Source organism: Sturnus vulgaris, chromosome 5 (assembly GCF_052056855.1).
Source record: "Sturnus vulgaris isolate bStuVul1 chromosome 5, bStuVul1.hap1, whole genome shotgun sequence".
In the NCBI taxonomy this organism is placed as follows: domain Eukaryota; kingdom Metazoa; phylum Chordata; class Aves; order Passeriformes; family Sturnidae; genus Sturnus; species Sturnus vulgaris.
In genome coordinates this window covers 74,267,780-74,295,445 of record NC_142247.1, presented here as the reverse complement: position 1 = coordinate 74,295,445, position 27,666 = coordinate 74,267,780, and the positions used below count along the sequence as shown (strand labels likewise).

Sequence of the window (27,666 nt, the reverse complement as noted above, 5' to 3'; positions counted from 1 at the left end):
ACCCTGGACGTGCCAGGGTCACGCCAGGCCAGGGGGGAGGCAAAGCCACCAGCGAGTCACCAACTGCCACTGAGTCACCGGGGCCGTGTCCTGGTGTCACCCCCTGGCCTGGGGGGCCCCACAGGCCCTTGTCCCCAGGCGTCCCCGTGTCCTGGGGGTCCTTTGGCCTCGAGTGTCCCCTTGTCCCCAGGTGCCCCCATGTCTCCAGGGAGTCCCTTTTCCCCAGAGGTCCCTCGTCCCCGAGGTCATCACAGACACAAGTGAGGCTGCTGGAAAAGGGGCTTTAAATTAAATAAATTAATAATAACAGTAATAATAATGTAATAATAATAGTAATAATAGTAATAGTAACGTAGAAAAAAGTGCTGGCAGCAGCTGGGGTGGCTCTGGTGCCTGGGGACACTCGTGGTGTCCCCAGCTGGGGTCACTCCAGTGTCTGGGGACACTCTGGTGTCCCCGGCGAGGTCCTGGTCCTGTCTGTGGGTTCCTGAGGAGATCCCGGTGAGCTCCGGGGGTCCCGGTGAGGTCCTAAGGGGGTCCTGGGGGGGGGGGTCCTTGTGTTCCCCGGGGTCCCGAGGGTCCCTAACACGCGGGGACTCCCTCGAGGCGAGCGGCCACCCCCTCCAGGCAGCCCCGGAGCCGCGCCAGGGCCACCACGGCCACCGTGTGCGGAGCCTCGGCCAGCGGGGCGGGGGGCGCCGGGGGGGGCTCGCGGGGGGGGGGGACAGCCCAGCAGGGCCCCCAGCACGGCCAGGAGGCTGCGCAGGTTCTCCAGGTCGTTGGCCACCTGGGCCAGGCGCAGGTCGCCCCCGGCCAGGGCCCCCAGGAGGCGCTGGAAGAGCTGGAGGCGCTGGGCGGCCCAGCCCAGCCCCGGAGGGACCCCCCCGTCCGGGAGCCCCCCCTCCGGGACCCCCTCCAGGCCGGTGACGCGCAGGGTCAGCGGGAACAGCTGGGGGCGACACAAACGTGGGGGTCAGGGCGGCGGGGGACACCCAGCCAGACTGGGGCACCCTCCGTGGGGACCCCAACCCGTGGGGTACAGACCCCCGAATACCCCCCAGACCCCATTCCTGGGGGGGTACAGACCCCCAAATACCCCCCAGACCCCATCCCTGGGGGGGTACAGACCCCCAAATATCCCCCAGACCCCATCCCTGGGGGGGTACAGACCCCCTCCTCTCCTCTCTGCCCGATTTGGGGTCAGAGCCCCCCCACCCATCCGGTCCCAGTCTCTCCTTCCTGGGACCCCCCAAATCTGGGCCCGGGATCTCCCCCCATGGGAGACCCCCCTTGGGACACCCCCCCCCCCCCCCCCCCCCCCCCCACTGAGAACCAGCCCCCAAATCTGGGGCACGTTCTGCTCTCACTGGGTGTCCCCCCCCGGGTGTTCCCGCGGTGTCACAGCCCCCCTGCCCCCCGTGGTGTCCCCAGGGTCCCCCCGGGCCGGGGTCACCTGGAGCTGCTGCAGGCGCGCGCTCAGGGTCCGGGTCAGGGCCCGCGCGTCCGCCCGGACCCGCTCGAGCCGCACGGGGCGAGCCCCGGCCACGGCCACGGCCACCAGCAGCCACAGCAGCGCCCACGGCGACACGCGGGGACACCGCATCCCGCCCGGCCCTGCACGGGGGGGACACGGCGGTCACCCCATCCCGGGACGGGTGATGTCACCAGGGACGGGACAGGGGACACGAGCAGGGACATGCGGGAAGTGGCGTTGGTGGCACCCGGACTGGTCGCCGTGTGGCCACCGTGACCCCGCCGCACGTGCCGCTCGGGCCGTGTCCCTGACGCCTTCCCGGAGCTTTTTGGCTCCTGTCGCCAAGGCCACCACGGCCCGGCCGTGACCGCAGTGACAGTGGCAGTGACAGTGGCAGTGGCAGTGACAGTGACAGTGACAAGGCGGGCGGGGGGCGCTGCTCGGAGCACTGAGGGGAGAGTCGGGGTGGGCTTTGGGGTCCCCAGGGTTGTGTCACCTCCCTGGGAACCCCCTGCCCTGGGTGGACCCCGGGGTGACCTTGTCACCCGCTGCTTGAGGATGAGGGGACGTGGGGACGTGGGGACATGGGTGACATGGGGACATGCAGGTGGAGGGGACACGGGGGACGTGGGGGTGCGGAGGGCACGGGGACACCGGGGACACGGGGACACGGGGGGGGACACGGGAACGAGGTGGGACACATGGGGGTGTGGAGGTGACAGGAGGACAGGGGGGAAACCGAGGGGACACGGGGACAGTGCCACTCACCGGAGCCTCGCACGCACTCGCTGAGCCTGGAACGAGCCGGTGATGGAGGGACACGGGGACCCCCGCCAGACCCCCCCAAGTGCCACCACCCACCCACCTGGGCGGGGAGGGCCCCCTTGGATCACCCCCGGTGTCCCCGCGGGGCTGGGGGACACGGCTGGTGGCACTGCCACCACAGCAGGGGCCGGGGGGGGACAGTGACAGGGATAAGGGGGTGCCCAGAACCCCCCCCCCCCCCCACCCCCCGGGGACTTCGGTGCCCAGCCGGGCCCGGGGAAGGGGGGGACACCGGGGTCACCCCCGGGGCTGCACCCCTGCGACCCCCGGCGCGGGGGGGATGTCCCAGGGTGGGGGTCCCGGGGAGGGGAGTCGAGGATGTCCCCTGGGGGGGTCGGGGTGTCCCTCCGGGGGGCTTGGGGGGTCCCGGTGCCGAGGGGGTTTTTGGGGGGGGTCGCACTCACCTGGTCGCCCCGCGGGTCCCGTCGGTCGCGGCAGTGGCTCCATCGCGCCGCCCCCCCTTTATAGCGGCGGGGCCGTTCCCCAAAGCTCTGCCCGCCCCCCCGGGCCCCCCCGCGCTGTCCGGGCCGTGTCCGGCCGGGGGGGCCCCGACGGGACCGGGGGGGGGCCCGGGATGCCTCGAACCGGGGCGGGGGTCCCGGAGCAGGAGGAGCGCGGGGGGGTCCCGGGGCGAACTGGGGACACTGGGATGGCTGCAGGGGGGGTCTGGGAACACGCGGGGCTCTGGGGGCGCCCGGGGGGGTCCCGGGTTCCCATTGCCCCCCGCGGTCCCGCCCCCCCCCCCTCGCGCATACGTGCCCAGGTGAGCGCAGCCCCGCGCGTGGCCGTGACACGTCCCCCGCGCGCCGTGACCGCGCACACGCGCCCGTGTCCCCTCCGTGTCCCCCCGTGTCCCTCATGTCCCCCCACTCCGCGTCCCCCCAGTCTCCCCACCGTGTCCCCATATCCTTCATGTCCCCTCCTCGTGTCCCCCCCGTGTCCCCCCTGTCCCCCAGTCCCCACGTGTGGCACACACACCTGGCACAGGATGGGGACAGGGACGGGGCCAGCACCGATGTCCTCAAAGGGTCCCGGGTGTCCCCAGGGGTGCCGGAGCCCCCAGACTCATGTCCCCCCCCCGCCGGGGACACCGCCAGGGTGACACGGCGGGAGGGGGTCTCTGCTGGGACCCCCACACTGTCACTGAGGGGACAGAGTGGTTCCTGTCCCCACCACCTGTTCCTGTCACCCCCCTCCGGCCCGGGGTGTCCCCAAACTGTCTCCCCATGGGGGTCCCCAGGCCCGGGGAGGGTCGGGGTCCCCAGGCGGGGCTGTCACCACGCCAGTGACGCCGCAGTTGGTGTCACCGCGATGGTGACACTCGGCAAACACTGCGGTGGCCCTTCCGGGAAGGCCGGCGGTGACACTGGTGACACCAGTGCCCGGCAGCCGCTGGCAGGGCCCGAGCTGTCACCGCCGGGACACTGGGGACACGCAGGGCTCCCCGCAGCCAGCACGGTGACCTGGGTGACGTCACGGCGTGTCCCCTCTCAGCTGGCATCCCTCGTGTCCAGCTCCCTGTCACCTCCTGAGCAGCAGCCCTTGTGTCCCCAAACCCTGTCCCCGCTGTCACTCGTGTCCCCAAGCCTGTCCCCATCCCAGTGTCACTCACACCCTCATCCCTGTCCCCATCCCGTCCCCACCACCGAATGCCACCAGGGGGTGGCGAGGCCACCGAGAGCCCTTCGGCCCCTCCCTCGTTACTGGGCAGAGATGGGGACCCAAACTGGGAGCACTGGGGACCTGCTGTGTCCCCCCCGGCACCCCCAATGTCACCCCCCACCCTGCGGTGACTCCAGTGCCACCACCCCGGTGTCCCCGGCCATGCCAGGAGCTGTGGTGGCCTTCTTGTTCCCATTTCTGCTGTCCCCGCACCACTGTCCCCGCTGTCCCCACGCTGTCTCCACTCTCCCCTCGCTGTCCCCACAGTCCCCACAGTCCCCTCGCTGTCCCCGCTGTCCCCACGCTGTCCCCGCTGTCCCCACGCTGTCCTCAAAGTCCTGAGGCCGGGGTGGGGGGGGGTTGAGGTCCCCCCCACTTACCTGGGGTCCCCGCGGTCCCCGCTGGCTCGACCCCCCGCGGATGCTTTTTGGGGTAAGGGCTTCCTGGCTGGGGGAGGGACAGCAAGCCCAGACCGCAAAAAGACCCGAGAGGGACAGCGACGGTGGCCCCGCGGTGACAAGGAGAGGTGACAAGGAGTGACGATGACGGGGACACGCGGAGCCCCCGGGGACGGGGCCTGTGCTGGCACACGGCCCCCGCGCCCCGAGGTCCCCGCCAGCCCCAGGCTGTCCCCTGTGCTGGGGGGACAGGGGACACTGCCACCCTGTGTGCCACTCCCCATGTGCCACATGTCACCTGCCGTGTGTCACCTGTCACGTGTGCGCTGCTGTGGCATTGGCATTCGTGAGAGGTGGCACAGAGGGACAGGGACGTGGCACAGAGAGATGGGGGTGACAGAGGGACGGGGATGTGGCACAGAGTGACAGGGGCACGGCACTGAGTGATGGGGACATGGCACAGCCCAATGGGGACATGGGACAACATGGAGGAGACGTGGCACAGAGCAGCGGGGATGTGGCTGTGATGGGGATGGCACAGAGTGACAGGGATGTGGCACAGAGTGACAGGAACATGGCGCAGAGCAATGGTGACGTAGCACAGAGTGAGGTGACATGGCACAGTGTGGCATGGATGTGGCACACAGGGACAGGGACATGGCACAGAGCGATATTGACGTGACACAGAGTGAGGTGACAGCGATGCTGATGTGACACAGTGACGAGGACACAGCACAGACCACGGGGAACACAGCACAGTGACAGGAACATGGCAGAATGAGGGGACATGGCACAGGGTGACATGGATGTGGCACAGAGGGACAGGAACACGGCACAGGGTGAGGGGACATGGCACAGAGCCATGGTGGCATGGGACAGAGCAGTGTCCCCAACTCCTGCCAGCACATCCTGGGTGTCCCCAGGGTCCTGTCCCTCAGCCACCAGAGCACCCGGGGGTGGCAGGAGGTCACCAGAGGAGTCAGTGCTCGGTGCTCGGTGTCACCAGTGGGGCTGGTGCTCAGTGTCACTGCAGGAGCCATTGCTCGGTGTCACTGGTGGGGCCAGTGCCCATTGTCACCTCAGGAGCCAGTGCCCATTGTCACCTCAGGAGCTGTAGCTCGGTGTCACCTCGGCTGCCAGGTCCGTGTCCCCCAGCACTGCAGGCGTGGCCCGTGACCGATCCCGTCCGTCCTTGGTGGCATTGGCTGAGTGGCAGTGCCCGAAGTCCGGGCTGTCCGAGCCGTGTCCCAGGGCCAGTGACAGGACAAGCCCGTGGCTCCAAAGCTCCATGGCTGGCGAGTGGCCCCGTGGACGGTCACTGTCCCCGTGGATGGTCACTGTCCCCGTGGATGGTCACTGTCCCCGTGGTCGCTCAGTGGCTCCGTGTCCCCGTGGCTCAGTGTCCCCATGGCTCAGTGGCCCCGTGGATGGTCACTGTCCCCGTGGTCACTCAGTGGCTCTGTGGCCAGTCCATGGCGATGTCCCCAGCTCGGGGTCCCGGTGCCATGAGTGTCCTCAAAGGTGGGGATCCCACACTGGTGGCACTCCAGGGTCCCCGAGGCAGCTCCAGGGCTGGTGCCAAGGTGCCACCCCAGGGACAGCAGGAAGTGGCTCCGAGGCCACCAGCGGGCAGTTGGCTCCTCAGTGGCGTCACCCGGGCCTGGGCTGAGGTGTCACCGTCACCTGCCAGCAGTGAACGTGTCCCTGCTCCAGCCACGTCATCCCCACCCCGTGATCCTGCTCCCCCCGTGTCCCTGTTCCTCTGCCTCTGTTCTCGTCCCCATCCCACGTCCCCATCCCATGTCCCCATCCCATGTCCCTGTCCCCACCCGTCCCCACCCCACAGCCCCAACATGCCGGTGACAGAGCTGGTGACACTTTGCTGGCTGCCACCCCACCCCTGCATCCCCCCCGGACCCAGCTCCAGCCAGAGCAGGACAGGCTGGGGGGACATGGCCAAGGCCACCGGTCCCCCTGTCACCCCCCCGATCCAGGGGGACACGGCTGAGGCCACCCCTGTCAAATCACTAATCAAACAAAACCTGTCAATAAAACATCACTGTCAAAACCACCACCCCTGGTCCCGGTTTGGGGGGATGAAGGGGACAGAGGGGACATCCCTTGGTGGCAGTGCCAGCGGGGACTTGGGAGAGGCTCCCCCTCACCCGGGGGTCCCCCAGAGCTTGGGAGGGGCTCAGAGGGCACCGGGGGGGACACGGAGAGTCCCTGAGGGGGGCCAGCGGCCGGGGGTGACCGCAAGGGGACAGTGACGGTGACAGTGGCCGTGTGTGGCACTGAGACCTTTCCAGATCTCCCAGGGCGGTTTTGGGGTCCCCTGGGTGGGGAGGGCGGCGGTGACGCCCTCGGTGTCACCCCCCCGTGGCAGCTGGAGCTGAGGGACCCCCTGTGCCCCCCGGGACATGGCGGGGGCAGGGAGGGGCCCCGGGGGGGTCACGGGGGGTCCCCGGGAAGGGGGTGGAGTGGGGCCAGGGGCTTTGGGGGTCCCGGGGGCTCCTGGGGGGTGCAGGGGAGGGGCCGGGGCATGGGGGGCCTGGGGGGGTTCCGGGGGTCCTGAGGGGCTGCAGAGGGATGGTTCGGGGGTCCGGGGGTGGTTCGGGGGTCCGGAGGAGGTTCGGGGGTCCCGGGGTGGTTCGAGGGTCTCGGGCTCTGGCGGGGCCCCCCCCGTGCTGTGCTCGGGGCCGGCAGGGCGGGGGGGGTCCCGGGACGGGGCCGGGCGGGGGTCCCCAGGTTTGGGGGGGGTCCCCGTGTGAGGGGGGGTCCCCCACGAGCGGAGCGGGGCGGGGAGGGGGGGACAGGGGGATCCCGACCCCCCCCGGACCCCTCGGTCCTACCTGGAGCTGCGGCCGCGCTGCGCTGGGGGCGGGGGGGCCGCGGGGGTCCCGGGGGTCCCGGGGGGATCCCGGGGGGTCCCGGAGGGTCCCGGGGGGTCCCGGGGTGCGGGGGGGGCCCCGTGGCGGCCGCGCGAGCCCCGGCGGCGGCGATTGACCCGCATTGACGTCACTGCGTCATCAGGGTTCCCCTGGAAACACGCGGGGGCTAAAAATAGCCCGGGGGGGGCGGGGGGCGGGGCGGGGGGCGGCCCCCCCTCCCCCGCGTCTGCCGCTATTCTGGGGACAAAGCGACAAATATAGAGCGGCCACTCCCGGCACGGGGACACCCCATGGCGGGGGGGCTGGGGGACACGGGGGACACCCCATGGCGGGGGGGCTGGGGACACCCCCATGAGCGGGGACACGAAGGGATGGACATGGGGACAGCGACAAGAGGGGACACCGTCAGAGGGACAAGGCCACAGCCAGGGAACGAGGGGACACCGGGACGTGAGGGCTTGGGGACAAAGAGAGACAGGACAAGGGGACACTGGGAACTGGGGACACGGGGACATGTGGGGAGTGGGACAGCGGGATAGGGGGACACTGAGACAGCGGGACACAAGGACATGGGGATACTGGGATAGCGGGAACTGGGGACACTGGGAACTGGGACATGGGACATCATGGGGACATGATGGGGACACTGGGACATGGGACAGGGGGACATCATGGGGACATAATGGGGACATCATAGGGACATGATGGGGACACTGGGACATGGGATATGGGGTAAATGGAATCTGGGAGGTGGGGACAGTGGGACAGCCGGACATGGGGACACTGGGACACTGGGAGAGGGGACAGGCACAGGGAGAGGGGACGAGAACGGGGACGGATGGGGCGAGACGGTGACAGCGGCAATGAGGCCGTACTGGGATGGGCTGTACTGGGATGGGTTAGACTGGGATGGGTTAGACTGGGATGGTTATACTGGGATGGTTATACTGGGATGGGTTAGACTGGGATGGTTTAGACTGGGATGGGTTAGACTGGGATGGTTATACTGGGATGGGTTAGACTGGGATGGGTTAGACTGGGATGGTTATACTGGGATGGGTTAGACTGGGATGGTTTAGACTGGGATGGGTTAGACTGGGATGGTTTAGACTGGGATGGGTTAGACTGGGATGGGTTAGACTGGGATGGGTTAGACTGGCCCGGGTTAGACTGGGATGGGTTAGACTGGGATGGGTTATACTGGGATGGTTAGACTGGGATGGGTTAGACTGGCCCGGGTTAGACTGGCCCGGGTTAGACTGGGATGGTTATACTGGGATGGGTTAGACTGGGATGGGTTAGACTGGCCCATACTGGTCTGTGTTTGTCATTCCGCTCGGTCCCGCCAGGTGGCGCCATTTCCCTTCGTTTTCAGCGCCCGCCCGCTACGAATCCGTCCGGACCAGAATGGACCAGTCCGGACCAGAATGGACCAGTCCGGACCAGTCCGGACCAGTATGGGCCCACTAGAGACTAGTACAGACGAGTAGGGGACCAGTACAGATCAGTACGGCCCAGTACCACCCAGAACAGCCCAGTAGGGCCCAGGATCCTTCTGCAGCACCCAGCAGCACCCCCGCACCCGCAGACCCCCGGAGACCCCCAGGGATCTCCCGAACCCCTCACAGGCCCCTCCCAGATGGGGCCAGGAACGCCCAGGGCCCCATAAAGCCCCCCCAGACCCCCCCCCCCCATGTCCAGAGCCCGCCTTGGCCGCGGCAGGTGAGGGTGGCCGGGCCGGGGACAGGGGCCACCCCCCTCCCTCCCCCGTTAATTACGATCGCTGCTCGGCGGTAATTATCGATCGCGCCGCTCCATGTTAATTGGCTTTGGATTCAATTAGCGCTGCCCCCCCCCAGCCCCCCCCCGGGCCGGGATCGATCGGGGCTCGGGAACAGAGGGGACAGCGGGGGGGGGGGGGGGGGGGGCACCCACGGGGACCCCGCGGGGTCGGGGTGACCCTGGTGGGGGGCAGACGGCAGGAGGACCCCGGGAGGCTCTTTGGGCATTTTGGGGGTTCAGGGGTAGCACTGGGGAGGGGTCCAGGTGTGGGGTCCATGAGTGGGACCCGGAGTTGGGTCTGGAGCCACTTTGGGACACTGGGGTCCAGGGTCAGGGTCGATTTTGGGGACCCAGGGTGGGGGTCCATGACTGGGACCCAGGATAGGGTCTTATGATGGGGTCCAGATTTGGGACCCCCTTGGCTCCTGGGGGATTTGGCCACTGTTTTTGGGGCTGCCCCCATCCCCCCCACGGCCCCATCCAGGCCCCCCCAGCATCCAGGACACGGCTGAGGGTCCCAGGGCTGCACCCCCACAGAGAAACCCCACCCCAATCAGTGCTGGGGGGGGACTGACCCCAGCACAGAGGGAACCCCAAAAACACCAGGACGCTTCACTACGTTTATTGGGCCTCTGCAGCTTTAAATACAGGCCAGGATTTGGGGGGGCCCAGGCAGGGGCGGGGGGCTGAGGGTGCCCCTCCCCCCACGGCACCCCCGTGGGCCGGGACGGGATGGGGGGGGGGCCCCGGGGGGGGATTTTGGGGTCCCCCCAGGGCCCCCCCGGCCCCTCAGCGGCTGTAGCCGAACTCGTCGGCGTCGTCTGCGCGGAAATCGCCGTAACGCCACAGGTTCAGCTGGGGGGGAACACGGGGTCAGGGGGCTCCCCAAAACCCGGGCTGCACGGGGGGGTCACCCCCGGGCAGGGCTCGCTGCCGGGGTCACCCCCAGGCCCAGGATTTGGGGTCCCCCCCACCCACTCACCCGGGCGCTCTTGGCCGCCTCCTGCGCGTTCAGGTACTCGGTGATCTGGGGGGGACACGACGGTCCTGGGGTGACCCCGCGGCCCTTCCTGGACCTCGGGGGTTTGGGGGCACCCCCCGGGATGGGACCCCCCACGATGGGACCCCTCCCCATCCCTCTGTGGCTCCCACTGCCCGCGGGGGAAGGGCCCGGGGGGGTTGAGGTGACCTGACATCCCCAGAACCCCCCCGACACCCCCCAGAACCCCCCCGACACCCCCCAACCAAGCACCCACCCAAGGCCTCCCAAAAACCCACCCAACATTCCAGCACCCACCAAGAGCCTCCAGCCCCTCCAAACACCCCCAGCACCCCAAAACAATCCTCCAACACCCCCAGCACCCACCCAACACTCCCCAAACTCCTCCCAGGCCCCCCCATTGCCCCCCCAGCACCCACCACTTTCTGGAACTGCCTCTCCTTGCGGGGCTCCACCATCACCAGCCCCTCCTTGACCAGCCCCAGCCCCACGTCGCTCTTGGAGTCGGCGAACTGCAGGGTGACGTGGGGACAGCCGGGGCCCAGGTGCTCCACGTTGAGCAGGCACTGCGTGTTCTGGATGTCCCTGACCACGCTGTCCACGGCGTCCGCCCGCGCCTCCTCCTGCACCCCAAACCCGTCAGCGACCCCGCGGGGACCCCCGGGGCCATTGGGGACACCCAGGGACACCCCAGGGCAACTGGGACACCGTGGGACACCCTGGGACAATCAGGAGCACCCCGGGGCAACTGGGGACACCCCATACCCACAGAGACACACCATGGCCTTCGGGGACCCCCCAGACCCTCAGCGACCCCCCACATGTGGCAGGGACCCCCAAACCCTCGGAGATCCCCTGTGGCCTTCAGGGATCCCCCCAGACCCCCAAGGATCCCCGCGACCCTCAGACCCCAGGGACCCCCGCGGGTGTTTTGGGGACATCTCAAACCCACTGTGGGCTTGGGGTGACCCGGGGATCGGGGTTCAGGGTCAGGGTTGGGGTCAGGGCACACATTTGGGAGCTGGGGTTGTGTTTGGGGTCAGGGCACACATTTGGGGTTAAATGCTCCCAGCTGGGACCAAGTTTGGGGTTGCTGGTTTGGGGTCCCAGGGTTGGGGTGCACAGGTGGGACCTGGGGCTCAGGGTGTGGGTCTGGGGGCACGGGTGGGACACAGGGTGGGGGTCAGGGGCCACAATGGGGGCTGGGCCGAGCTGTGGGGTCCCCGTGACCCCCCCGTACTCACATCCTGCGGCACCTGGATGAAGGCAAAGGTGTACTCGGTGGCCTGGGGGGGCAGCACCCGCGGGGAGAACGCCGGGGGCAGCGGGGCCAGGCGGGTGGGGGGCAGCGTCTCCTTCTGCATGGGGGGACACCGGGATTGGGGGCACACCATGAGGGGACACCATGGGGGGACAGCATGGGGACACACAGCAGGATTGGGGGGACACCGGGATTGGGGGGACATCACAGATGGGACACCATGGGGACACCAAAAAGATGGATGGATGATGGATGGATGGATGGATGGATGGATGGATGGATGATGATGGATGATGGATAATGGATGGATGGATGATGGATGATGGATGGATGGATGGATGGATGATGGATGGATGATGGATGGATGGATGATGGATGGATGATGGATGGATGATGGATGGATGATGGATGATGGATGATGGATGATGGATGGATGATGGATGATGGATGGATGATGGATGGATGGATGGATGATGGATGGATGGATGATGGATGGATGATGGATGGATGGATGGATGGATGATGGATGATGGATGATGGATGATGGATGATGGATGGATGATGGATGGATGATGGATGATGGATGGATGATGGATGGATGATGGATGATGGATGATGGATGATGGATGGATGATGGATGATGGATGATGGATGATGGATGGATGGATGATGGATGGATGATGGATGGATGATGGATGATGGATGGATGATGGATGGATGATGGATGATGGATGATGGATGATGGATGGATGATGGATGATGGATGGATGATGGATGATGGATGATGGATGATGGATGGATGATGGATGGATGATGGATGATGGATGGATGATGGATGGATGATGGATGATGGATGGATGATGGATGATGGATGGATGATGGATGATGGATGATGGATGGATGGATGATGGATGATGGATGGATGATGGATGGATGATGGATGGATGATGGATGATGGATGGATGGATGGATGGATGATGGATGATGGATGATGGATGGATGATGGATGGATGATGGATGATGGATGATGGATGATGGATGGATGATGGATGGATGGATGGATGGATGGATGGATGATGGATGGATGGATGATGGATGATGGATGATGGATGGATGGATGGATGGATGATGGATGGATGATGGATGATGGATGGATGATGGATGATGGATGATGGATGGATGATGGATGATGGATGGATGATGGATGATGGATGGATGGATGGATGATGGATGGATGATGGATGATGGATGATGGATGGATGGATGGATGATGGATGGATGATGGATGATGGATGGATGATGGATGATGGATGATGGATGATGGATGGATGGATGGATGATGGATGGATGATGGATGGATGGATCCATGGATGGATGGATGGATCCATGGATGGTTGGATGGATCCATGGATGGACAGATCTATGCATGGATGGATCCATGGATCCAGGGCTGGTTCCCCCCCGTTTCCCCAGTCCCACTCACGTTGCCGTAGTCGATGTAGAAGATGTGCACTTTCCCACCCGACTCCACCTTCTCCACGCGGGCGCGGTACCTGCAGAGCGGGATTTGGGGGATTTTGGGGATTTGGTCCTCACCCCACACTGCACTGCTGGCCTGGCCCAGCCCCACCCGCGGGGTGGCCCCATCCCCTGCTCACCATTCCCCGTCGACGAACTTGGCGATGCAGAAGTCGCCGCGGCGCGGGGCGAAGGAGCCCTCCACGGGCGGGTGGGCGCCCACCTCGGCGCGCATGTTCTCCATCAGCTTCTCCAGCTGGGCTCCTGCAGGCCCCGAGCCACGATCAACCCCCTGACCCCAACCCCGCTCCCCAGAGCCTGGACCCCAAGTCCCAGCAATGATCCAAAAACCCAAACCTGGATCCCAAACCTGGACCTCAACCCCAGACCCTGCCCCAAGACCTTCATCTTTGTCCCTCAAACGTGGGTCCCAACCATGGACCCTTCCCTGGTCGCAGAAATGGCCCTGGAGGGTGGAGGGGTGACCCCATGTTCCCCACCAAACCCACAAATCCTCGTCCCATCCACCTCGCCCCCACCACGCCCGTTCTGGGGAGCGCCCCGGGGTGCTGGGGGTGCCCAGGTGTGCCCTGTACCTGTCTCCACGTCCTGCACATAGAAGTGGAGGTCATCGGTGATCTCGGTGACGAACACGGGTTTGTAGTTGGCCGTGCGCTCCTTCTCCTCCAGCACCGGCACCACCTCCTCCACCGGCGTCTCCTCGTAGTGCGACCACACCTGGGGGGACACGGCGTGGGGACACTGCAGGTCACGGCACCACAGGGTGGGACACGGCACTGGGAACATCCCCAGGCCTCCGCTTGGGGGGCTGTGTCACTGGGGTGGGACATCCCTGGGGTGGGACATTGCTGGGTGGAACATCCCTCAGCATGGGACCATCATCCCTTGGGGCGGGCACCTCCAGGAGTGGGGACATTCTTGGGATGGGGACATCCATGGTGGTGGGGCCACCTCTTGGTGTGTGGGCACTCAAGTGTGTGGGGACATTAATTGGGGTCGTGACATCCCCCCCGCTGGGGCCGTCAGCTCTCGGGGTGGGAACACGCTTTGGCAAAGGGACATCTCTTAGGATGGGGACATCCCTCGGCATGGGGACACCCCTCAGAGCAGGAACATCTCTTGGGGTGGAGACACCCCCCGGAGCGAGGGCACCTCTTGGCACAGGGACATCCTTTGGTGGGCACATCACTCGGGGTGGGGACATCGGGTGTGGTGGGGCCGTGTCTCTGGGGTGGTGACACGGCTGGGCTGGGTCCCCTGTCCCCCTCACCTTCTCCTTCCTCTGCTTGGCCGCGTCCTGGGCCGCCAGCAGGGCCTTGCAGTAGGGGCTGCGCTCGGCCGTGAAGTGCACGCGGGACAGCGCCTGCTCCACCAGCGCCACCGACAGGTTCACGCCCTCGATGTGCAGCCAGCCGATGAAATTCCCGGCCTTGTCCATGCTCTCCACCTCCACCTCAACCTGCAGCATCCCGGGAATCACAGAGACAAGCCATGGGTGTGTGACCATGGAGCCTGTCCCACCCTGAGCTCACCCACCCCACCACAACGGCTCCAGCTGCTTCCCAAAGCCTGCAGGTGTGCCACTGCTCTGGCACGGTGGCCATGGCACTGCAGTGGCCATGGCACGGCACTGGACAGGGCATCACAGTGGACATGGCACCACACTGGCCATCGGGCACCAATGTTGGCGGTGGCACCGTGGCAGACACAGAACTGTGTCACCACAGCGGCCATGGCACCACATTGGCTATGGCACCGTGTCACCCTTGGCACCACGGCGTTGTGGCAGCCACAGAACTACACCAGACATGTCACTGCACTGGGCACGGCACCACAGTGGCCATGGCACTGCCCCGGACATGTCACCACACCTGCCCAGGCCGGTGTGTGGCAGGGCCGTGGTGCAGGACACAGCCCCTGGCCCCCCGCTGTCCCCAGGGATGCCAGTGCCAGGCTGGTCCCTGGGGCCAGCACCCCGTGCAGGGCTGTGGCACCTTCCCAATGCCACAGGGTGACACTCTGGGTGACAACAGCGTCCCTGTCACCACAGGGTCACCGGTCAGGGGACACGCAGGACACTGATGGACTCGGGGACAAGATGTGACCCCTGCAGCGAACAGGGACATGTGGGAGCCACCCGTGGGGCACAGGAGGCCACCAGGCCCTGCAGCCCCTGGGGGGGACATCACCGCAATGGCCGCAGCCCCTGGGGACGTGCCACCACCATGGGGACAGTCACCCCAGTGAGGAAGGACAGGAGGGTCCCGGGGTGCCCTGGTGTCCCAGAGGGGCCACCAGCCCCACAGAGGGCCCCAGCACCCACTGGTGGCACTCAGGCGACAGCTCCAAGTGCCACCAGTGCCACCCAGAGCGGGGGTGCCACAGGGTGCTCGGAGGGGGCTGCAGGTGCTGCCGTGCCCCCCGAGTCCCAGGGGGAGGGAGGGGGTGCAGACCCAGCCTGGGCCCCGAAGAGCAGCAGCCCCGGGTGGTGGTGCCTGTCCCCAGCCCATGGCAGTGCCACCCGTGTCCCCCCACACCCCGCGGGGTTCGTGTCCCCGTCGGTGTCACAGCTCCTGCCTGGCCTCAGCCCCGAGGCGGGGGGGGTCGGACCCGGGGGGGGTTCCACGGATGGAGCCAGGGACCCCCCACTCCTTGTCACTCACTGTCACCCCAAAGCCGCCGAGCCCCGCGCTGCCCCGTCCCTCTGTCCGTCCCTCTGTCCCTCTGTCCGTGCGGCCCCGGGGAGGGGTCACCCAGGGGAGCGCCCCCCCCCACACCCCTCCACCCTGCACAAGCCCCGAGCGGGGCTGCGGGGAAGGGGGGGAAGGAGGAGGAGGAGGCGGCGGGAGGGAGGGAGGGAGGAGGAAGAGGAGGAGGAGGAGGAAGCGGCGCATCCCGCATCCCCCTCCCCGCGCACCAAAAGCGCTCCGGGGCCGCCGCACCGGCCGAAGCGGGGCCGGCGGGGGCCCCTCCGGAGCGCGGCGGGTGGGTGGGTGGGTGGGGGCGCCGGGGGGGGCGCGGGGGGGGGGGTCTGTGCGGAGCCGGGATGCGTCAGCAGGAGCAGCGGGAGCGGCGGCAGCAGCAATCCATCCGCGCTCGCACTGAAGGACAAAAGGATGAGCCAGCCGCCTGCGCGGCTGCTTCCCGCACCGCCCGCACCGCCCCGCACCGCACCGGCCCCCGCCACCGGAGGATGCCCGCCGGCACCGCGACCGCCACCGCTGTCACCGCCGCTGTCACCGCCACCATCGCCCCGCGCCGCCGCTGAACGCGACACCCACGCGGGGACGCGGGAACGACACGCGGGAGGGGACGGGACGGGACCCCCCCGCCCCGCCACCAGCGCAGCCGCCGCCGCTACCGGGAGGTGCCCCCGCCGGCATCTCCCCCCCCGCCCCACGCCGACGCCCTTTCCTCCCCCCCGCTCCCTCCCCGAACCGCGTTTTTCCCTCTCCCGGGGGGGGCTCCCCGCGATTTATTTATTTATTTCGGCCTATTTTTAATCTTTATTTTCCTGTTTTATTTTTAGGTTTCGTCCGGGTTGTTTGGGGCTTTTTTTTTTTTTTAAATATTTTGAATTTTTATTTTTAGTTTTTCATCCGATTTTAGCCTTATTTTAACTTTTATCCTCATTTCCGTTCTCATCTCGATTTCATTTCATTTTAGATTTTCATTCCGTTTTTACCTCCTTTCCCAATTCCCTTTCCCTCGCCAAATTTTTTTTCCCCCATTCCCATTTCCCTCTCCATTTTCCATTTTTTTTTTTTTTTATTTTTTTTTTACTTTTTCCTCTCCTCCTCTCCCTCCCATTCTCCCAATTCTTCCTTTTCGCCCGGCTTCTTTTTTTTTTTTTTTTTTTTTAAATTATTTCCTTTTCCACCACTTTCCCCGCGTTTCCCCCCCCCCCCCCCCCGTTTCCCCGCGGCCTGGGGGGGGGCGGCCATGCGGGCCCCTCGGAGCCCCCCGGGCCGGCCCCACGGGCGGAGGTGCGAGGCCGCGGGCTTGGCCGCGCTCGGGGGCTGCTGCCGGGCCCCCGCTTAGCCGGGCCGGCCCCCCCCCCCCCATCCTGCACCGCAGCCTCCAGGAGCCATTTTGTCTTTTTTTTTTTTTTTTTTTTTTTTTTTTTCTTTGGGAGCCGGCCCCCCCCCCCCCTCCTCCCTCCCCAACCCCTCGGTCCCGCGAGCCCCCCCGGACCCCCCGATCCCCCTTCCCCAGGTAGGTACTGGCGAGCGGGGCCGGGCGGGAGGGGGGGGGGGTTCCTTCTCCTCCTCTCCCCACACCCCCTCCCCAGCACCTACCGCTGCTTTTTCCCCCCCCCTCTAAATTTTCATTTCTCCCTCCTCAAGCCCCGCTCCCCTCCGAGCCACCCCGACCCCCCCCACCCCGACCCCTGCACCCCCACACCCCCCCCTCCCCTCCGGCCAGCCGGGCCCCCCAGCTCGTGGGAGCCGGGAGAGGGGGGGGCCCCGAGCCCGTTCTCCTGCTCTCGCCGCCATCCCCAGACGATGGTGAATGATGAACGTGCCACACCATGAAGCTCTTGTGGCAGGTAACTGTGCACCACCTCCGCCGCCACCGCCGCCACCGCCGCACCTGGCCGGGGCTCCTGGCCGCCTCCCTGACCCTGCACGCCTGGCTACTGGCCGCGGCCGCCGCCTCGCCCGGCCCCCAGAGCTGCCCCTCCGTGTGCTCCTGCAGTAACCAGTTCAGCAAGGTGGTGTGCACCCGGCGCGGCCTGGCCGAGGTGCCCCCCGGCATCCCCTCCAACACCCGCTATCTCAACCTCATGGAGAACAACATCCAGATGATCCAGGCGGACACGTTCCGCCACCTGCACCACCTGGAGGTGCTGCAGCTGGGCAGGAACGCCATCCGGCAGATCGAGGTGGGCGCCTTCAACGGCCTGGCCAGCCTCAACACCCTGGAGCTCTTCGACAACTGGCTGACGGTGATCCCCAGCGGCGCCTTCGAGTACCTGTCCAAGCTGCGGGAGCTGTGGCTGCGCAACAACCCCATCGAGAGCATCCCCAGCTACGCCTTCAACCGCGTGCCCTCCCTCATGCGCCTCGACCTGGGCGAGCTCAAGAAGCTCGAGTACATCTCCGAGGGCGCCTTCGAGGGCTTGTACAACCTCAAGTACCTCAACCTGGGGATGTGCAACATTAAGGACATGCCCAACCTGACGCCCTTGGTGGGCCTGGAGGAGCTGGAGATGTCGGGCAACAACTTCCCCGAGATCAAACCGGGCTCCTTCCACGGGCTCAAATCCCTCAAAAAGCTCTGGATTATGAACTCGCAGATCAACCTGATCGAGCGCAACGCCTTTGACGACCTGACGGCGCTGGTGGAGCTCAACCTGGCCCACAACAACCTGTCGTCCCTGCCCCACGACCTGTTCGCCCCGCTGCGCTACCTGGTGGAGCTGCACCTGCACCACAACCCCTGGGACTGCGACTGCGACATCCTCTGGCTGTCGTGGTGGCTGCGGGAGTACATCCCCACCAACTCCACCTGCTGCGGCCGCTGCCACGCCCCGCTGCACATGCGGGGCCGCTTCCTGGTGGAGGTGGACCAGACCTCCTTCCAGTGCTCGGCGCCCTTCATCATGGACGCACCCGCGGACCTCAACATCTCGGAGGGGCGCGTGGCCGAGCTGCGCTGCCGCACGCCCTCCATGTCCTCGGTGCGGTGGCTGCTGCCCAACGGGACCGTGCTGAGCCACGCCTCGAGCCACCCGCGCCTGGCCGTGCTCAACGACGGCACGCTCAACTTCTCGCACGTGCTGCTGAGCGACACCGGCCTCTACACCTGCATGGTGACCAACGTGGCCGGCAACTCCAACGCCTCGGCCTTCCTCAACGTCAGCACGGCCGAGCTCAACACCTCCAACTACAGCTTCTTCACCACCGTCACGGTGGAGACCACCGAGATCTCCCCCGAGGACGTGTCCCCCAAGTTCACCAAGCCCGTGCCCACCACCTCGACGGGCTACCAGCCGGCCTACACCACCACCACCACCGTGCTGGTGCAGACCACGCGCCCGCCCAAGCAGGTGGCCGTGCCCACGGCCGACGCCGGCGACAAGCTGCAGACCAGCCTGGACGAGGTGATGAAGACCACCAAGATCATCATCGGCTGCTTCGTGGCCGTGACGCTGCTGGCCGCCGCCATGCTCATCGTCTTCTACAAGCTCCGCAAGCGCCACCAGCAGCGCAGCACCGTCACGGCCGCGCGCACCGTGGAGATCATCCAGGTGGACGAGGACATCGCGCCCGCCGCCGCCGCCGCCACGCCCGCCCCGGCCGCGGGGGCCGGCGAAGGGGCCGTGGTGCTGCCCAACATCCACGAGCACCTCAACTACAACACCTACAAGGCCGGGCACGGCGCCCACTGGACAGAGAACGCGCTGGGCAACTCCCTGCACCCCCCCGGGACCACCCTGGCCGACCCCTATTTAATCCAGACCCACCCCAAGGAGAAAGTTCAGGAAACACAGATATGACTCTTTTTTGGGGGCTTTTTTCCTGCTTTTTTTTTTTTTTTTTTTTTTTTTTGGGTCGTCGTCCCCCCCCCCCCCAAACAAACTCCAACCCCGGCCCCGAATTATTATAAACGCAATAGATGCACAAAAAAAGCAGAACTCCAAAAAGAAGGAAACCCAGGAGAATTCCTCAGTACTAAGGAAAACCAGGAGAATTCCTCAATAATAGACACAACTTTTGTACAGGGGGGGGGAGAGACTCTTTTTCGTGTACATGCTTCTATAGCCAACCTCGGGGCCGAGAAGAGCAGCAGATTCTATTAAAATTTAACGAAACCCACCCAAAACTCCTACAAAAAAACCACTATTTTCTAACTCGCAGGTTCTATTTAAACACAGAAAAAATCGAAAAAAAAAAAAAAAAAACAACAAACCAGGAGAAAACAGAGGAGAAAAAAAAAAAAAATCGGTAATAAGAGGAAAAAAAAAAAAATCCCCGTGCTCGGGGACGAGCGGCGGTGCCGTGGCGACGCGGGGGGACGCGGTGGCAGGAGCTGTCGGGGTGGGGTTTGGGGGCGGTTCTGGGGTGTTTTTGGGGGTGATCTGGGGGAGGGGGTGAGGTCGGCCCCCCCAAACCCCGCGGCGCTGCCCTTGGCCGCGCGCCGGCGGCTCCGGCGTCACCGGAGCGGGATCGGCGCCAAGACCTTCCCAATGCAATAAAGGAGTGGATTTTGGGAGGGGGGGGGCTCGGGGGTGGGGGGGGGGCCGGGGGGGGCGCTGGGGATGGACGTCCGCAATGTATTCAAGCAAAAAAAAAAAATTTTCCTCAAAAAAAAAAAAAAAACAAAAAAAACAAACCCACGAGGGGAAGGGGGGAGAACCCCGCAGGAGCCCGGGGGGGTTGGTCTGGGGGGGATTTGTGGGGTTGTGGGGGGAGAGCGGGTGCCCCCCCCGCTTTGCTCTGCACCCCCTTCCCCACGGTGTTTGTCACCCCCCCGGGCCCCCCCCCGGCACAGGGCTACGGCTCCTGGGGGTCTGGGGGGGCCCCACGGGAGACCTGACCAATGATTGTAACCTCCTTCACTAAAAACGGCATTTCTGTCCTTTTACTGGGCTGGGGGGCGTGGGGGACACCCCCCCTTCCCCGGGAGGGGGTGACAATGGGGACACCCCCCCAAGGGCTGCTCATGGAATGGGGGGTGGGGGTGGGGGGGGGCTGGGAGAAATTAAGGGCTCGGGGAGGGGGGGGAGGTGACAATGGGGGGGGGGGGGGCCACCAGCATCGGAGGTGGCGCCGGGGGGGTCCCGGTGGGGACCCCAAGTGGCCTCGCGGGGGTCCCGAGGGGATGGGGGGGGGGGTCGGGCAGCAGCGAGGGGGCCCCCCCCGGTTGCTCGGGCGCTGGAATTACTTTAATTTCTCCTTTTAGCTTTAAAATGTTCTCGGAAAGGGAGGGGGGGGGGCGGGAGAGGGGGGCAAAGCTGAGCTAAAATTTTGGTTTTGGGGGTGTCCGGGGGGCGGGGAGGAAGGCGGGAAGGAGATGCAGAAGTTCCCTCTCGGGCTGTAAACGCCGGAAGGATCCGACTGTACCGCGAACCCAACAACAAAAAAAAAAAAATCAAAAAAAACAAAGAAAAAAAAAAAAAAAAAAAACCAAGTGTATTTTTGTATTTTAATAAATATTGTTCCAAATTTGTAACGCCGAGTGCCCGAGGGGTTAAACGGGGGGGCTCGGGGGGGCCGCGGGGGGTGCCCCCCTCCCCGCCTGCCTCAAAGGGGTTTTTTGTCCTCTCAGCAGGAAAAGCTTTGGAAAAATCGCGGAGCGGGGAAGGGAGATGGAGGGAGAGGATGGAGGAGGGGAGGGGTGAGGAGAACCGGGGGGGACACGGGGGAGGGGGACGGGGACTGGGGGGGACGAGAATTAGGGGTGACATCGGGGTGATGAGAATCGGGGTGACAGGAGCAGGGGGGGGCACAGCAGGACCCTCATTTGGGGCTGGGGGGGTTGGGGGTCACCCCCCAGGCTGGAATTGGGATCCATCAGTGACACTGTCCCTGCCCGGGAAGGACAGGGGGACACCGGGACACAGGGCCAGGGACATGGGGACACAGGGATGGGGACACAGAGTGTCCCTGTGGCAGTGGGGACGAAGGGACTCTTGATGGCACCAGTGTCCCCAAGGTGCCACCACCACCCCAGTGCCACCACTCCAGTGCCACCATCACTTCCTGGGGACACCCCTCCCCGGTCACCACGGAGCTGCCAGGGTTCAGCGTTGGGATTTGGGTTTTTTTAGGATTTTTGCTGGTTTTGGCGGATCCGGGTCAGTTTTTCCCAAAACCATACTCCTGCTTTTCCCTTTATTCCCTAATTTTCCAATCCAGGCCAATCTGGGAATGCCAACACCTCCTGCTCCTGGGGGATGAACCCCCCCCACCTCCCTGTGCTGGGGACAGATGGGAGCGATCCCAAAAATCCTGGGAATGCTGCAGGGGGCTGGAGGGATTTATGGATTTTATTGGCATTGATTTTAACCCAAAACTGGAGCAGCTGAGTTCATCATCACCATTATCCTCATCATCCTCATCCCATCCCATCCCAAATTCCCATGGTTCCATCCTATCCATCCTGTTAAGGACAATCCCCCCGGAGCACCCCCGGGTTTTTCCCTGGAATGATTCCTTGGGAGCAGGGCAGGAATCAGGCCCCGGGGAAAGGCAAACACTGACAAATTAAATCCAGGGATTTTAGGGAATGTCAGGGAAGTCCCCATGGCAGCAACACTTGGAATTCATCCCAGGGATGGGATGGGATGGGATGGGATGGGATGGGATGGGATCCATGGGATACAGTGGGACATGGTGGATGCTCCAAGCATCAGGCTGGGATTGGGATCAGGCTGAGATTGGGGTTGGGATTGGGATCAGTGCTGGGATGAGGCTGGGATTGGGATCAGTGCTGGGACCAGGGCAGGACTGGCCAACTGGGAATTCCCAGCACAGAACGCCCTGCAGTGTGGGGGGCCGGGGCATTTTCCCGGCGTTCCCGCAGCATCAGCAGCTCCTGCGGGATCCGGGAGGAGCCGAGGGGCACCCGGGGGTCCCCGGGGCCCTTCCCGGCGCTCCGGGAGCCGCGGTCCCGCCGGAGCATCCCAGCACCGCCCGCCCCCCGCGCCGGGGCCGGCTCAGCCGCGGCTCCGGGCCCGTGAGTCAGCAGCAGCCGGATAAAAATATCCCAGGGCTGTGGGGGTGGGCAGGGACTCGGCTGCCGGCGGGAACGAGCCCGGGGCCACCGTGGGAACCGTGGGGACCCGCGCCGGGACCCGCAGCCGGAGCCAGGAACTGGCCCGGGCACATCCCGGCTTCCCACGGCCTCCCCGCCACGGCATTCCTGCCCTGCATCCCAAACTCCTTCCCCTGAATCCCCAATTCCTTCCCTGCATCCCAAACTCCTTCCCCTGAATCCCCAATTCCTGCCCTGCATCCCAAACTCCTTCCCCTGAATCCCCAATTCCTGCCCTGCATCCCAAACTCCTTCCCCTGAATCCCCAATTCCTGCCCTGCATCCCAAACTCCTGCCCCCTGCATTCCCAAACTCCTTCCCCTGAATCCCCAATTCCTGCCCTGCATCCCAAACTCCTGCCCCCTGCATTCCCAAACTCCTTCCCCTGAATCCCCAATTCCTGCCCTGCATCCCAAACTCCTGCCCCCTGCATCCCCAATTCCTGCCCTGCATCCCAAACTCCTTCCCCTGAATCCCCAATTCCTGCCCTGCATCCCAAACTCCTACCCCCTGCATTCCCAAACTCCTGCCCCCTGCATCCCAAACTCCTTGCCCTGCATCCCAAACTCCACGTGGCCTCCCCAGCCCCACGTTCCCTGCAGCAGCCCCATCTCCCCACGGCCTCCCCACGACATTCCCGGGCAGTGTCCCGGCTCCCTCTGCCCTCCCTGGCCCGCATTCCCGGCAGGTGCTGCGGAGGCTCCGGAATGTGGGAATGTGCCGAGGCAGCGCAGAGAGGCCCTTGGGATGCGGGTCAGCAATTCCCGGCAGCGCGGGATGCTGAGCAGGGAGGGGGACTGCAGTGTCCCCGTGTCCCTGTTTCTCCATGTTCCCGTGTCCCTGTGTCCCCATGTCCCTGTGTTTCCATATCCTCAAGTCCCTGCATTCCCATGTCCCACATCCCAGTGTCCCTGCATTCCCATATCCCGTTCCTCTGTTCCCCGTGTCCCTGCATCCCCGTGTCCTGCCACATCTGGATCTGCAACTGCACAACTGGGCCACAACTGCACCTGTGTGCGCCACATCTGCAACATCTGGATCCATGCCCACACCTGGATCCATGCCCACACCTGTCACCACAGCCACACCTGGATCTGCAGCCACAAACCACATCTGGATCCATGCCCAAAACCGCATCCACAGCAACATCTGCATCCCTGCCCACATCTGGATCCGTGCCCAAAACTGCAGCTGTGTCCACATCTGCATCCACCGTGTCTGCAGCCACGGCCACATCTGGATCCATAAATCCCATCTGGACTCAGAAATCCCATCTCTATCCAGGGCCACATCTGCACCAGTACCAACATCTGGACGGGAGCATCAGTCCCTGAATTTTGGCTCAGGGGGACTGTGACAGCCGGAGGTGGGGGAGGGATCTGAGATCCACCTTGAATTGTGAATCACAGAATAATTACCCAAAAATGGGCCCTGAGCTCCGGAGCTGCAATCAGGGAAACCACAAGAGTTCCAGGGAATTTTAATACCCAGAGACGCTCACGGGAACGGGTTCAAACAGGGGGATCCATCCAGAACCCAACCCCACATCCAACCCCACAGCCAGCCTGCATCCCCTGGGATCTCTCAGAATCACCCAGGTGTGGACACACACGTTTAGAGAGTTAGGGAATTCCAGCTTGGGAATTCTCTCCAGGCCTGGATTTCTCCTGACTCTCAGCTCCATTCCCAGGCTGACAAGCTGACTGCAGCTTCAGTTAGGGAGGAGTCTCCCAGGGTGACAACATGGTGACAAACAGAGTGGAATTCATCACCAACATTAACCCCTGGTGTCTTTCCCGTGGGACACATCCTGAGGTGCTGTCCCAAGGATGTTTTTCCCAATTGTCCAATGAGCTCCTGTCCTGTCCTGGCTGCACCGACACACTTTAAATCCGGGCTGGCTGTACAATAAATTGACCTTTTTTCCCCAAAGAGCTCCGTGGGTGTTGCTGTCCTTTCTCCCTCTCTGCAGCGCAGTGACCACACCCAGGATCTCTCCATATCCCACAGGATACTCTGGGTCCCCCCGGGACCTCTGGGTGTGGCTGCGCCCTCCGGTCCCTCACAGCTGCTGCCCTCAGATCCCCCCGGGTCCCCCCGGGTCCCCCCGGGCCCCAGGCCCTGCCGTACCTCCCGCTGCATCACGAGCTCCTTGGTGAAGAGCGTGGCCTCCTCGCTGAAGGGCTCCCCCTCCTGCGCCAGCCCCGGCACGTTCCGGGCACCCCGCGGGCACTCGATCCCTGCGGGAACACCGGGCACCGTCAGGGCAGGGGACGGGGATGGCACCTGGGAATGGCACCATGGGGATGGGACACCGGGAATGAAGGCAACAAGGGAGATGTGGGGAGCTCAGGGAGGGTCCAGGGGTGGCACAGCTGTGGGAGAGGCTGGGACAGACTGGGACCAGCAGGGATAGGGACACAAGGATGGGGACGCAGGGACAAACAGAGATGGGGACACAGGGACAAGGAGGGATGGGGACACGGGGGATGTATCCATAGGGATGGGGACACTGGGACACATCCAGGCCCCCCCATCCAGACCCCTTTGTCACAGCTCCTCCCCTGCCCCCGGGATCCCCCTGCCCCGGCTGGGAGCAGAGGGAAGTCCTGCATTATTAATGAACATTTACATAATTTGCATAATGAATGAAGTGCCGGGAATTGAAGCTCCAAGCCGGAGCCACGAGTGAGGAGGTGACACATCCCCAGGGCCACGCCAGTGTCACCAACACCCAGGGACACAGGGACACAGATCCTGCCTGGAGCAGCCAGAGCCCATCCCGAGGGGCAGTGTCCCTGTGCCACTGGATCCTTCCTCATCCCATCCCCATTCCCATCCCTGTCCTGTCCCCATTCCCAGGCCCTGCTGCCTCCAAGGGAAGCCATTTCCAGGGAATCCAGCAGGAGATTCCCAGCCCTGTTCCTGCCCCTCACTGCACCGGCGTCCTCTGCCCCCAAAAACAGGGACACAAAGGGGAATTCTGGGAAACACAGCAGAATGTGGGATGGGGAGCAGGAAATCCTGGGATCTTTGTTAATGAGCTGGAACCACCAGCCCCCCCCCAAAATCTGGGATCATCCCCCAGGATCCTCCTTCCAGCATGGAGTGGGCCCTGGCACGGCTCTGACCCCGACCCTGGCTCTGATCCTGAGCCAGCACTGATCCCAAATTTCTCCAGCAAGGAGCATCCCCCAGTGCCGCACTGGGAATGGGAATGAGGGGCTGGAGCTGCATGGAAGGGGCCAGGAGGGCTCAGGGATCACATGGAATTCACAATGGAATTCTTTCCCTCAAAACAACAAGGGAAGAGCTGAGGAAGAACCGCAATCCTTGAACTCTGCCAGCTCCCGGCTCCTCCAGGCTGGGATCCCTCCCCGGATCCCCTCCGGCCTCTGGCGCTCCCCCAGCCCACCTGAGGGAAGGTTCTGGAACAGGGAGAGCTCCGAGGGCTGGGCTGGGTGCGCTCATCCCCCCGGGAATGCTGGTGGGAGAGGGGAGGGGACGCTCAGCACCCGGAAAAGTTCTCCCGCACTTTAAAAATAGCAGCTAATCCCGAATCCGGCTGCGCCCCGGGAAGCCGTGACGGATTAATGAGGGATGCGGCTGCCAGTGCTGCAGCTCCCCCCCTCCGGGGGCTTCCCAGACAATTCCAGCACAATCCTGCTCGGCCAGGCCCGTGGGGCCGCTCCCATCCCGGAATCAGCCCCGCAGGGATGGGGGCAAGAATTCCGCAGCGTCCCAGAGTATCCTGGGCCACCCTGAGCATCCCGAGGTGTCCCAGAGCATTCCTGGGTGTCCCTCGGCATCCCATGGACATTCCAGAGCATTCCTGGGTGTCCCTCGGCATCCCAGAGTATCCCACAGCATCCCTGGAGGATCCCACAGCAGGATTCCAGGAGGAATTCCTCTCCTCCCAGTGGGAACAGATAGAACAGATCATTCCAGGGAGAATTCCTCGGAGCAGCCCTGATTCCAGGGGCTGGAGCAGCTTTTCCCCCTCGCTGTGCCGGCTCCGGGCAGGGATCGGGGCCGAGTGCCAGGGATCGACCTCCCGCAGGATTGATGGATTTTGGGAGCAGGGGAGGTGACCTGGAGCCAGGGGACACCCGGGAGCTGCGGCAGCGGGGCTGGAATGCCGAGGATCCGCTCCGGGGGACAGCCCCGTGCCGGGAATGCTCACACGGAAAAACTCCGGAAAAACTTCAGATTCCCGCCCCTGCCTCCCAATTCCACGGCTCCAGGAGAGGATTTTGGACCCCTTGGAGCCACTTGGCCACTCCAACATCCCCGAAGGTGCCCCCTCATCCCTCGGGAATTCTCCTGCTCCCAGCCCCCGCTCCGGGAAGGCGTCAGGCTCCTGAGTTTTGCCGGGAGAGAGGAATTTGGGATTAAAGCGGCGCCTGTATTTGCACATATTTATAGTGCTCTGACGGATCTATTTTAGCTGGAAAGCCGGGATGAGCTCCCTCGGGAGCATCCCTGGAGTCACATTTTAAGGGACTTGGCATCTCTTTCTGGTGCTCATTTGCATTTGATATCCATAAAAAAGGCAGGCGTTGATAAAAGGCGGATATTTATCCTATTCCTGGCTTGGCAGAGGAGGGTTGGGAATGGCACCGGGGAGAAATCCAACAAAAAACAGGGAAAAATCAGCCAGGAGGTCCCACTGGGATTGTGGCATTCTATGGGATGGGATGGTTTTGGGATCAATCCCTTTGAGAACAGAGCAGGGTGGAACAGGAATCCCAATGGAGCAGGAATTCCCAGGGAGCAGGGATCACAGGACCAGGAGACATCCCAGCATCCCTGGGAGCAGGGATGGAGCCCCCACTTCCCAAAGGCCCATCCCAGTGCCAGTGTCCATGAGGGACGGAGACAGGACACATTCCCAACTCCGGGAACAAAGGGATGGACAAGGAATCCCTGACTCCATCCTTGCTCTCCCCCAGGATAAACATTCCATGTGTGGGAGTCATTCCCACCTTTCCCAGTGTTTGATCCTGGGATTGAGATCCTTGAAACGCTGATGGAATTCTTCCTCATCCTCATCCCATCTTCATCCCATTCCC

At 64.3% G+C, this 27,666-nt stretch overlaps 3 protein-coding genes and 1 long non-coding RNA gene across 4 annotated transcripts in view; 2 read left to right on the top strand and 2 right to left on the bottom strand.

The window, feature by feature from the left end:
* The window catches only part of LOC148223808 (uncharacterized), a 135,342-nt gene that overhangs the window by 41,986 nt on the left and 65,690 nt on the right, over positions 1–27,666 (top strand). The gene's annotated exons all lie outside the window — the stretch shown is intronic.
* LEP (leptin) lies at positions 266–1,603 on the bottom strand. The gene is given in 3 exon segments (XM_014890777.2): positions 266–723; positions 725–949; positions 1,454–1,603. Coding segments are annotated over 3 exon segments (516 nt in total). The 3' UTR covers positions 266–582.
* Positions 9,639–27,666, bottom strand: part of SND1 (staphylococcal nuclease and tudor domain containing 1) — a 60,606-nt gene continuing 42,578 nt past the window's right edge. Inside the window, exons 16-24 of the mRNA XM_014890752.2 lie at positions 24,725–24,834; positions 14,103–14,291; positions 13,408–13,549; positions 12,952–13,075; positions 12,777–12,846; positions 11,277–11,390; positions 10,452–10,655; positions 10,015–10,059; positions 9,639–9,887 (exon numbers count right to left, since the gene is read on the bottom strand). Coding sequence (XP_014746238.2) covers positions 9,822–9,887; positions 10,015–10,059; positions 10,452–10,655; positions 11,277–11,390; positions 12,777–12,846; positions 12,952–13,075; positions 13,408–13,549; positions 14,103–14,291; positions 24,725–24,834 — 1,064 coding nt within the window. The 3' untranslated portion in view covers positions 9,639–9,821. The remainder of the gene's footprint in view (positions 9,888–10,014; positions 10,060–10,451; positions 10,656–11,276; positions 11,391–12,776; positions 12,847–12,951; positions 13,076–13,407; positions 13,550–14,102; positions 14,292–24,724; positions 24,835–27,666) is intronic.
* Positions 17,244–19,757, top strand: LRRC4 (leucine rich repeat containing 4). The gene has a single exon (XM_014890745.2). The coding sequence runs from the start codon at positions 17,364–17,366 to the stop codon at positions 19,332–19,334; it is 1,971 nt and encodes a 656-aa protein (XP_014746231.1). The 5' UTR covers positions 17,244–17,363; the 3' UTR covers positions 19,335–19,757.